This window comes from Melitaea cinxia, chromosome 15 (genome assembly GCF_905220565.1).
Source record: "Melitaea cinxia chromosome 15, ilMelCinx1.1, whole genome shotgun sequence".
NCBI lineage: Eukaryota > Metazoa > Arthropoda > Insecta > Lepidoptera > Nymphalidae > Melitaea > Melitaea cinxia.
Window position 1 is genome coordinate 4781739 of NC_059408.1, and position 12431 is coordinate 4794169.

Below are 12431 nucleotides of genomic sequence, written 5' to 3' on the forward strand. Positions count from 1 at the left end.
CATATGTATGTGTATGTACATTGCAGTCGTATATTCGCAGTATAACACTCAATATAACTATATTATTTTAGAATTATTTTAGAATTATTTTAGAATTATTTTAGAATTATTTAGAATTATTATTTTAGAAGCAAGATAATCAATTAAAAGAATGAAAAATAAATACCGTCAAAGGCATGTTGAAGCATCTCTTCGCCGATGTCCTTGTAAACCATGATTTGAGAGGAGAATTGGGGGTCAGTTGGCTAAAACAAACAAATCGACATATGAGAAAGGAGTCTTATAACAAATAGTTTTTTTTAAGGTAAATTCACATTTGACACGAACGCTTTTTATATCACCTACGTGTATAGGGATTATTATATATATATAAAAATAATAATAATAACCCTAATTCTTTAAAACTAATATTAGTAACTACATAAGTAAAAAAGATTTCTTTAAGTTATAACACTATTAGGTTCTTATGTATGTAAATAAGAAACACGATAAAGTTTTATAAACTATAAAAACTAGAACTTGTAGGGAACTGCAAAATAACTAAATTAGTTATAAATGTAAGTAAGAAACACAAAACATTTTAGCGAAGCGTTGCGGTTCATTACAATGAGTCAGGTCGAGTGCTCGACTCGGGTTCACGAACCCAGGTCATTAACGACGGCGAACTCTTGTTTATTTATTTTTTCAATAAATCTCGTATTTTCAACTGATTCCTTTTTAAATTATTAAAAACGCCGCCAGCAACGTTTGGATTGACAAAAAAGCAACTTTTTTTTTGCTTTCGAATAAACACATTTACATTTTCAGAACACAAAATCATTTTGTTGTTCACAATATCTATTAAAGATATGATTAAATTATATTGTAAGACTAGCTTTGCCCGCGACTTAATCGTCCGCGTGGAATTAAAATAAATTATTGTTTAGTCCACAGAGTTATAAAATAAATAAATTTCTAAAATAAAAGTAGCCTAAGTTACTCCATATTACATCGGCTATCTGCCATTGAAAGTCCCGTCAAAATCGGTCCAGCCGTTTCAGAGATTAGCCGGAACAAACAGACAAACAGAGAAACAGACAGACGGACAAAAATTGTAAAAAATGTTATTTTGGTATATGTACTGTGTATACATCCATATGCATTTAGTAAAAAGCGGTTATTTTTATATTACATACAGACACTCCAATTTTATTTATTTATATAGATTTTAAAAACACATTGGCGCAGCGGTCACAACACTGGCAAAAATTTGCGAAGTTAGTTTTAATATTTTTTCTGCTATTATTCAGAACAGACTTTGACTACAAAACGTCGATAAAGAAATAAATTGATTAACGGATTTGTATTGAAAAGACTGCAAATATTTTGCACGATATAAGATCAAACAAAATATTGATGCCGCTTTAAATGAGCTTTTCATTATCAATCAAATTTATAAATGTCACCAACCTTACGTACATAATACCTATAGATAACAATAACACAGACGAAACCGAATAATCGTCCTAAGGTCGCAATGCAATTGTTTCAAAACCGCAAATCGTCCAACTTCAATCTCTTCGACAATTAATTTAGAACGATTGCCACAGATCGGGAGGGTTTGCGAAATTGTCGTTTTGCGGTTTCATTTCGAAATGGACAATGGTTGTTGATCCTTTGACAGTTATATTTATAGATCGATTTATATTTAAACAGTTCATTTAATAACAGGTATTAGATACTTATTCTGTTTTTTTTTTTCTAAGACCCGTTTTAATTCTAGACTAACTGACCTGGTAACCTTTAACTAAGACGGATATTGATAAAAATACCTGCTACGTTAAAAAGCATATAAATTTAAAGACCTATTCTCTTATGCATAAAAAGAAATTGCAATTCGTTACTTTTTTCTTTAATTTTGAGTAACAAAAATCAATCTGAATAAACATTTAAAAATCATTACATAGTATAAAACAATGTCGCTCCCCGCTGTCTGCATGCTTATTAGATCTTTAAAACTACGCTATGGATTTTGACGCAGTTTTCTATAGTAAATAGAGTAATTACAGAGGGAGGTTTATATGTATAACATATACATAATATAGTAGAGGAACACTGATAGTTTTTACAACCGTGCGAAGCCGGGGCGGGTCGCTAATATAGTCATATACAAACAGATTTTAGCATAGCTTATGCCTTATTTGTATAGATTTAAAGTTTTATTTATTTCTTATATACCACGTACTTTAATAATCAAAATAGATACAATAATGCAGTAAAAAAAATTAACTGGGAAAATTCTATCGAATTTGTAATTTTAATGAGTGATGTTGTCTGTTCAGTTAAAATATGTATGCAAATTTATTCGTCGCTTTTAGCCACGTAACATCTGTAGTGGAAGGCGAATTTATGATTCCCTCTTGTACGAATTATTTTAATAATTTCAGCAAACCCCATTAGTTGATTTACACATTTGTATTATGGTTACGAAGTCTAACTTGAAACTTTCGGTTTGTTCTATTTTATAATAATCAGTTATATTTTAAACACAAATAAAAATTTACCGATTTACTACTAGTGCCCAGTGGTCAAAATTCGACCATAATTAAAAATTTAAATTAAAAAAAAATATATGAAAATAAAGAACCTTTTTTTAAAATTTTCAATTCGACTACAAACTGAAAATCAACAAAAGAGTGTACTTAATATGCGTGTGTGTGTGTCAAATACATGGTAGTGTGTAATGTTTTTTTTTTTAATTGATTTAATATATTTTTATGCATAATTTTAAAAAAATATTAGCATCTGCACTCCTTCTCTATATAAACTATAAGTGTATGATTTGGCTAATTTTGATTTTGAAATATTTTTAGTAGTCCAAAGAGGTTTAAAAGGTGCTAAAATATGAAAAAAATGCAAGAAAAGTAGTAAAAACATCAATTTTATTATCTCATACAAACTTCTCGTACCTGTCAAATGTCAACGCGCCCTGCGTTTAGAAATTGTAAATTGGCAAACATGTATTTTTTCGTAGACAATATTTTTGCGGATTTTTTTAATCATTGATTTTTTCCCATTATAAATTTCTAAACTGGTATGAACTTCGCCAGGTCAGCTAGTGTGACTTAAATTATACCAACGCATTCATGATCTCTAATCAATGACAAAATAATAATCCTTTTCCTAAATTACGTAAAATACGTTTGACAGTTCATTACATAAAAGAAACGTTCCGGATTAGAAGCCATATATATCTATTTAATACACGAACTTTTCGCAGATATCTAATTCCCTAATCGCATTGTCGATACAATATGGCTACCCACCGAAACACGGTTTTACTTTATCACGGATTAATAAATATTTTATTAGGTAGGATTTGATATATAATCAAATTTAACAAAAATCAAAAATCTCTTTGTTCCAGCAGGCTTCAAAAGCACTGCAAATGGAATTTACTCTTAAATTTTGCAGAGGAGAAACGGCAAGAAAATACGAAGTTACCTGCGCAGATCCAAAAACATAAAAAAGGAAATTTCTTATTCTTTAGTAGGTCTATTCAAAAAAAATTTTTTTTAAATAATACATGATTATAATCAATTCATAAATTATTATTAGAGTATGTAGACGTATTTAACTTTCTAGTACCTGTATTTATTATGTTTGTATTTATTGTGTAAATATTTTTAGTATTAATTGTATGTACATACATATTGTTAAAAGAAATCAAGAACAAGTCGATTACTAAATTAAATTATTTCAATCAAACTCTCGAAAGAGAAACTTTGTATCTAATTTAATTACAAACTAGACTTTGATTAAATAGATTTTCCTTCAGACGCGACTGCCTTCATAAAGTTATACATAATTGTATACCTGTATTAGTACACGAAGCTAATGAATTTATAAAATTAATTAAAAATTTGAGTGTCTGATTGGGTACGGGACGTATTTTTCTAAAAATTTGCCGCTTTGCTTTTTCAAAAATTATTTTTTGTATCTGAAAGTCTATCAACAACAATGATAATCATCTCTTTTTTTTACTCCATGCTTTAAGAGTATCAATCTTGATCGTATACAATCACAATTAAATGGTAGCTTGCTGCTGAACAACATATATTGACACAACACTTTACGACGTCATAGAAAAAATAACAAAATCTGTAAATCTATACTAATATTAAAAATATGAAAAAAAAATTATTTACAAGCTTTTTTTTTCATAAAACGCGCTTATCTCAGGAACTATTGGTTCGAATTGAAAAATTATTTTTGTGTTGGATAGCCCATTTACCGAGGGAAGCTATAGGCAATTTCTTTCCTCAAATTAAACCGTGTGATACCGCGGGGGCAAAGCCAGTACATCTATAAAGGGTAAGGGATCGCGCATGTCGTTGTAGTACTTTGTAATCGATCATATTTACAGTAGAATAATTAAAAGTATCTATTATTATGTGTAATTATATGTACCTACATTATCTTAATTAGGTTATTAATTTTTTTTGTTATATTTGGAGTAAGGACTACTTTTATGTATCATTAAATAAATAATAAATTTTAACCTTTATATAAAAAAGCTAATAACTAAAGGTAAGAACATCCTTGAGAAGTCTTCGTCCGGTCACCGCTAGGTAAATTGAATTGTGAGATGTAGGTACCTTTTTTATGGCAAACGTAGCAAATAAAATTTTAAGTACCTTTATAATTTCATCTGTACATTTTAGTTGAAGGCAAAACACTTACGATAATATTACATTTTAATAGTATCTTAAGATATTTAATAATGTGTAGTGTATATAAAAACAATATTTAGAAAACAAAAAATTTATCTGTGATTCTGGTAAACAACTTTTTACTCAACATTTTTATCGTACCGGTCCTTTTTCTAAGTTTTTTTTTTCTTTTCTTTTTCAAGTATATGAACACTCAGTCATGTGGCGAGGACTACAAAAAGTTACTAAGTACAAGTACGCCTCCGGCTGTCACGGCGAGTGTACAACATAGTAATAAGCAGGGCCTGTTCACCGGTCGTGGATAAAGTTTATCCTACACATAAGTTACGAATAGACTTTAACAAGAGGAGTTAGAATAGGACATTAGAGACCTATTTTGCCTTAATTAATAAACTAAAGCTTTTAGATTCATTTTACAAGTGAAGATGCAGCCTAAGGTGGTGCGCACTTGCCTAGAAGATGCCTATTCACTCTTGATTTATGTGTGTCTAAGAAAAAGATTAATACCATATAACGAATCAAATAACGCCATCTATCACTGACTATAGATGGCGTTACGACAACGACGCTTAAGCACATGCGGTATACTACAAACGTAGATCGACGAAAAAATTGTCAATCAAATACGCATTATTAGATATAACTTGAAAATTACTTGTTAGGTCTGAATTAAATTTAAATGGGACTACATGAAATCTTAATACTCACGCAAGAAAAGTGAAAGGTGCACATAATAGGTTGCGCACAAAAACGTAACGAGGTCATTCGTTAAGTAGATTTTACTACTCATATTTTTTCATACCGGAGGCCTTATATGAAAATCGATTCTAGATTCCAGGAGCAAGCTCCAATAATATATTATAAATTTTTATCTGTTGGATACGGTTAAATGTCAAATTATTTTAACGGCAACTGGTGAAACAGGCCCATAGTGCACTGACACATTGCTTTATATCGAGTTCCTCGTTCATATAGGGCTTCGTAATTAATCGCATTTCATTTAAAACATTCATTTTACATAATAGGTTTTAAAAGATAAAGCTATAAAAACTATTTCTGATTACACTTTTTATATGACTGTTCTAGATCGTTCTAGATTATTTTTTAAATGTATAGTTTCATAAAGAAAGAGATTTACTTACATTGTGTGACCAGTACGAGAAATCAAAATTGAAACTTTTAGGAGGTTCTTTGTTGCCGGGTGGTGCTTTGGGATTCTGGATCACTGTAACAAATGAAAAATAAATAAATAAACACTCGAGTAGGTACATAGACTACATACATAAATGACTTCATTTTAAAGTCTCTTCAGAGATAATACAGAGTAAGACCTTCTTTGTCAAAAAACAGAGAATTTTAACTAGGCCATACTATTCTTCATAATGTATGTGTATTTTACAGATGTGTTACTTTATAGATGTGATATATTACATTTTGTCGTTTTTAATACAAGACTGGCTGTGTGGCTACGGCACTAAAGAATTTAGCCACCCCCTCTCTTCCCGTGGGTGTCGTAAGAGGCGACTAAGGGATAACAAGGTTCCACAACCACCTTGGAACTTAAGAGGCCGACCGATGGCGGGATTACCATCCAACTGCTGGCTTTGAAATACACAGGCCGAAGACGGGCAGCAGCGTCTTTGGTGCGACAAAGCCAGTACTGCGGTCACCAACCCGCCTGCCCAGCGTGGTGACTATGGGCAAAACACATGAGTTCACGTTATTTTTGACGTAAACTTGTGGAGGCCTATGTCCAGCAGTGGACTGTATAGGCTGTAATGATGAATACAAGACTGCTAAGATTTAAACTCTCAATTATCAATCAAAATAAAAATATTTTCACGAACCAAAACTTTTCCTTAGGTTATTATTAAGCTCAGTTCAGTAAGCTTAGTAAGGGTCTTTAAAAAAACATTACTGAATTTATTTTACTGTAACAATATTTTAAGCAGTCTATCACTCTAAGTTCACCAGTTCTACGAAGTGCATTTTGCACAAAATTATTAGTAAATAATTGTGTTTGCTCGCAAACGAAAAAAAAAACCGACTTCAATTACATTGACGAGTAATACAACGTAGATCGACGAAAAAATAGTCAAGTAACGACGCGTTATCAAAGATTACTCAAAAAGTAGTTATCAGATCTCAATAAAATTTATATGTGACCACATGATAAACATCAGCTTTCGATTAAATTAAAAATTATTAAAATCAGTACACCCAGTAAAAAGTTATTGCGGATTTTCAAGAAGTTCCCTCGATTTCTCTGGGATCCCATCATCAGATTCTGGTTTTCTTATCATGGTACTAAAATAAAGATATCTTCTTTCCAACAAAAGAAGAATTATCAAAATCGGTACACCCAGTAAAAAGTTATTGCGGATTTTCAAGAATTTCCATCAATTTCTCTGGGATCCCATCATCAGATCCTGGTTTCCTTATCATGGTACTAAACTTGGGATATCTTCTTTCCAACAAAAAAAGAATTATCAAAATCCGTACATCCAGTAGAAAGTTATGCGGTATAATACAACGCAGGTCGACGAAAAAAGCGTCAAGTAAAAACGCATTATTAGATATAGCTCGAAAAGTAGTTGTTAGATCTCAAATAAATTTAAATGGGACCAATTGGCACACACCACCTTTCGATTAAAAGAAAATTTGTCGAAATCGCTCCACCCAGTCAAAAGTTCTGATGTAACATACATAAAAAAAAAAAAAAAAAAAAAAAAAAAATACAGTCGAATTGAGAACCTCCTCCTTTTTTGGAAGTCGGTTAAAAAAGGCTTGTTCCACCTGAACTAAACTGGACCACATAGAATAAGAGTTGATTAGAAAATGGGGTTTAAGTCGAGGTTGCGTTCTGGCCACTTTATGTTCATTATACCGATTTCTTGAAAATAGGCAAACACTATCTGAGCTGTATGCAGGCAGGCATTATCTTGCATAAAAACGGCATTCTCGGCACTCTCTTCTTATTCTTTACGGTCGAGTGTATTTTTACAAATATTAGTTTCAGGGCAAGCGAACAGAAACATCTGACAGATGAAAATAAGTTTAATCGTGAAAAAAGAAAAATATATTTAAAACTTTTATCTGTTTGATACTATTATGCATCAAATAGCCTCATCAGCAAAAATGCTATTGAAACGTAACGTTACTAGACAGAAAAAAAATAGAAAATATTCTGCTACGCTGCCACATTGCGGTTCGCTTGCAATAAACATTTTACTTGGTTTCATTTTTATAAAATATTAATAAGCCGGCCAGTTTCATCTAAAGCTTATAAAATAAAAGAATAGTTGCTAAAACACTCAACACGTATATATTATTTTAATATTGAACATTATTTCACGTGGCTTCTTTGTCGAGGCTTAGGTGCGCGGCGCGTCGTCGCGACGTATCGACCGACAGCGTCGTATCCCATTTGTGTGTCTTTTGTACGTGAAGTACGGAAATTGCACTTTTAGAGTATAGTTTAATATTTATATAAAACTTCTTTTAAAGCGAGTCAAAGAAAATGATATGTTATTTTTTTTAATCATTCTGTTATAAAGCTTAAATGAAACGGCACTGTTATTGGATTTATTTCTAACTAGATATTCTGATACATGTACAGTTTTCTTTTTTGTATCATATAAATGAAAAAAAAAGTGTTTAGTTTAAGGTATCAAGACGGCTAACTTGTAAAATTTTACTTAAATATCTGACTAACACACGTCACATTTAAATATCTGTCAATCACATGGTCAAATAAAATATGTAAACAATAATGTACGAGTATATGTACACTGGTAGTTATAAATTTATTAAGAAAGATTTTTTCGATTGAACATATTAAGTTTTGAAGCGACTTCAAAGAAGGAGGAGGTTACACAATTCGACCGTGTATATGTATATATATATATATATATAAATATATATATATATATATATATATATATATATATATATATATATATATATATATATATATATATATATATATATATATATATATATATATATATATATGTATATATATATGTATATATGTTCGGGGATAACTTCGTCGTTTATGAACAGATTTTGATAATTCTTTTTTTGTTGGAAAGGAGATATCCTAAGTGTGGTACCATGATAAAGAAACCAGGATCTGATGATAGAATCCCAGATAAATCGAAGCATACCTTCAAAAATCGTAGTGACGACTTGTGCGTTTGTTAATTTTTTTCGTCCGATAAAATCCGAAAAAGTTGTTTTATTCAGAACGTTTTAAAATACATAAACATCGGATAGAAAGATATGCGATATTTTTATCAATATATGAATTCAAAATCGTCGACCGTTTTAATTATATATTTACAGATTATATATTAACACATTATATAATTAAACATTAAAAATATATTATCCCCGCTTCGTACAGATGTCGTAGAAATGCTCTCACCTTGGTGGATTAAAGTGGATCATTGCAAGGAGGTACGTACACAATATCAATGGATTTAAACGGGATAGATATATTTAATCATAGTTATGTTTACACTACTTGATTAACAAAAATTAATATGTATTTCATTTAGTAACTTTTCGTAATTATCAAAGCCTATTTTTTTTTAATCCTGTTACCTTACATCTGTGCCCTTACAACAGTGTCGAAATATCGAAAACGGATCGGATTTAATTTATTCCTTTTTTACGTTTTGATAATAATTTTAGAAACCATTAGAAATAAAAAAAACCCGTTAAAAATCCTTCGAATACAGTTAATATAAAGGGAATATCTAATGAACTTAAATGCTAAACTCATTATTAATTATGCATAAAGTCTAGAAATATTTCACATAACTGCTCGTCTAGGTATAGGTCGCATAAACTATTTTATTAATAAAAACTTTTCCGCAAAAGCACACAAAAATTATAAGCGCACAAATTAAAAATCGCTTCAATATTCATAAAATAAAAGATTCATTAAAGTCTTCGTTACTTCAAAGTAGTTACAGACAGTTTAAGCGTCTGGAGGATATTAAAAAAATTCTAGCACTACTCGTTCTTCGGGAGTTTTACGAGCCATCAGGATGCAGCCTGCAGATATTCAGTGTCGTAACGAAATTTCATCTTCTAACTTTCAAACATTAATGTAACATAAATCAGCAGTTTATTATTTCGTTTCGCGAACTCACCTCGAATTACCTTTCGATTGCAATCTAAAATGTACGAAGTTTAAAATTAAGTTCATTATAAACGTATAGTTATATAGAAATAAATAAAATGTTATCTAATATATAAAATTCTCGTGTCACAATGTTAGTTACGATACTCCTCCGAAAAGGCTTGACCGATTTGTATGAAATTTTCTTTGCATATAGGGTAGGTCTGAGAATCGGCCAATATCTATTTTTTATACCCCTGAGTTATAAAGGAGCGGGGGTTAAGGGATTTAATAACATATAAGGCAAAACAACGTTTGCGGGGTCAGCTAGTCTGTATATATAAAAATGGATAACTCCTTTTGTGTGTTTGTTATTGATAGAAGATTCGTATAAAATAAAAATTGAAACAATCGATTTATTTACAAAAAAAAATAATATTGCAGTAGGTAGGTAGCTTCCTTGAGTCAGCTTGTTTAGATATTATAAACGTAACTAAGAAAATCGGCGTTAACGGAAGTTTAGTAACACTTCGGAAAGTCAAAAATATAATACACAAAATATAATGAAAATATACCTAACATGTTTTGTGTTTACAGCGTTCGTATCATAATAAATAGTAGCTTTCAACCCTTTTCCTCTATTCGATATTAGTTTAAAAGCCGAGAACCGGAACGCAGACAACGGTAATGTACAACAAAGCCTCGCTATCGAGCCCGGAAAATACCTTCATCAACTAACATTGAATTCGAGGCTACGGAGAACAGGCTAATGTTTACAAAATGGCGGAAAAATATTATTTCAATGAAATTTTTTTATAAAATGGGTAATATATGAAATTGGTCTATTTATTAAAAAAAAACTATTAGTGCCACGTCTGTTCGAAATTTTGCTAATGGTTTTGGTAAAAACAATTCTAAGTTTAAATGATGAAGTTATTGTATTTAACATAGATTTTAAATTTACCAGTCTGAAAACCCTATAAATTCATATTTTGTGTTCTTTCACGATTAGCTATCAGATTTTATGCCCTAAACCTTTAGCGTTCACGTTAAAAAGACAGTTTACTAAGAATTTGGTTATAAATCATCTCGCTATGACCATAGGGAGCTAGGCAGTGACTAAAAGCGTGTGACACTGCACAGTTTATTAAGGAATATAAAAAAAGAATACAATATATGAATTTGACATGATGACTATTTGGCTAAACGATCACTAACTACATCTTTCGCCTTTTACACACATTTGAAACTTTAAAATGTTTTTTTATGAAAAAATGTCATTCAGTCGCCTTTTAGTTTCCGTTTATTCCAGTCAAAGAAAGGTTATTGTCCTTTGCGTTTCTTAGAATTTTCTACAAGTCTAGCGCACTGAAAAGTGTTAGCCTTCTCGTTTGACCTAGATTTCTAGAAATCTTTGTTCCAAACAGTTGCGTTTTCAACCTAATTTGATCCAGTGTCTTCTTATTTTTAATGTTTTTAAAAAGTGTTTTTGGTGCTGTCATATTTTAACTAATAAATCTGGTATTCATATTACATAATTAATGTTTAGATATTGAAAACCCCAACCGCTTACGATTATTTATATTTGTTAATGGCACAGAGGTATTATGCTTTTATTTATAAGGTATTAAAATTAATAAAGTTTGATGTTCAAGACAAAGTCAAGTAAGTTTGGTTTTATTTCTGCAATGTATGTCGTTTTGTTCAATGATATCGCAATAATTATAACGTAACGAAAATTACTCGTTTTATAAAAAAAAAACCGCGTTTTTATTCCTTGATTAAATAAAATTTAAAATATAAAAAAATATACTTTACTTTTGCTTACGAACAACTAAGTTCCAGAAACACAAGCACCTACACTCAAACCATGTGAATATCCACCCTTGTCAGTTAAAGCAAATTTTACCAAGAACACATTTCAAGTATACTTTATTTACTTCGTTGGAAATGCTGTTAAATTTTATGTATATGTCCTTAACCTTCTTGTTACTTTTCCTAGTATCAGATCGCTACTCAATAACGACTACCTTGAAAACAATATAATTCTAAGAAATATAATAATTACATAACAATGTATATAAACACAGTAGGCTTGTTGTTTTTTGCGGCTTCTTCCGCGTGACTGAACAAAGTACTGAGATATTATTTTTGTAAATTTATCCATACACATAATTAAATTTCTTACATTCAAAACCGAACTAGATCGATATAGAAATTTATTGTTAAAATAAAATAATATGATACACTGTGAGATTCTATACAATTTGTACTAAGGTTTTGTGCGTAATTGTAATCAATTTGAAAATATATTTTTTTAATTTGTTAATATTCTCTTAATATGAACGGCCAGTAAAATTAAGCTCTCTCATGATTAAACAAAAAAAAAAGTAAAAACAACCATAAATAATAAAATATAAATCATAAGTATAAATATAATATATAATAATAAAATATAAATCATAAGTATAAGTATAGTAACCATAAATCGTTTTGTCATACCAAAGCCATTACTTTTCTATAGCGATTTTTATTTCACAAAACTTATGCTAGACAAAATGTCATAACGTTTTTTAAATTACTTTCTC

General features: G+C 30.2%; 1 protein-coding gene across 1 annotated transcript in view; it reads right to left on the reverse strand.

Moving 5' to 3' along the window:
• The window catches only part of LOC123660520 (kinesin-like protein unc-104), a 62767-nt gene that overhangs the window by 35410 nt on the left and 14926 nt on the right, over positions 1 to 12431 (reverse strand). Inside the window, exons 2-3 of the mRNA XM_045595580.1 lie at positions 5855 to 5937; positions 167 to 245 (exon numbers count right to left, since the gene is read on the reverse strand). Coding sequence (XP_045451536.1) covers positions 167 to 245; positions 5855 to 5937 — 162 coding nt within the window. The remainder of the gene's footprint in view (positions 1 to 166; positions 246 to 5854; positions 5938 to 12431) is intronic.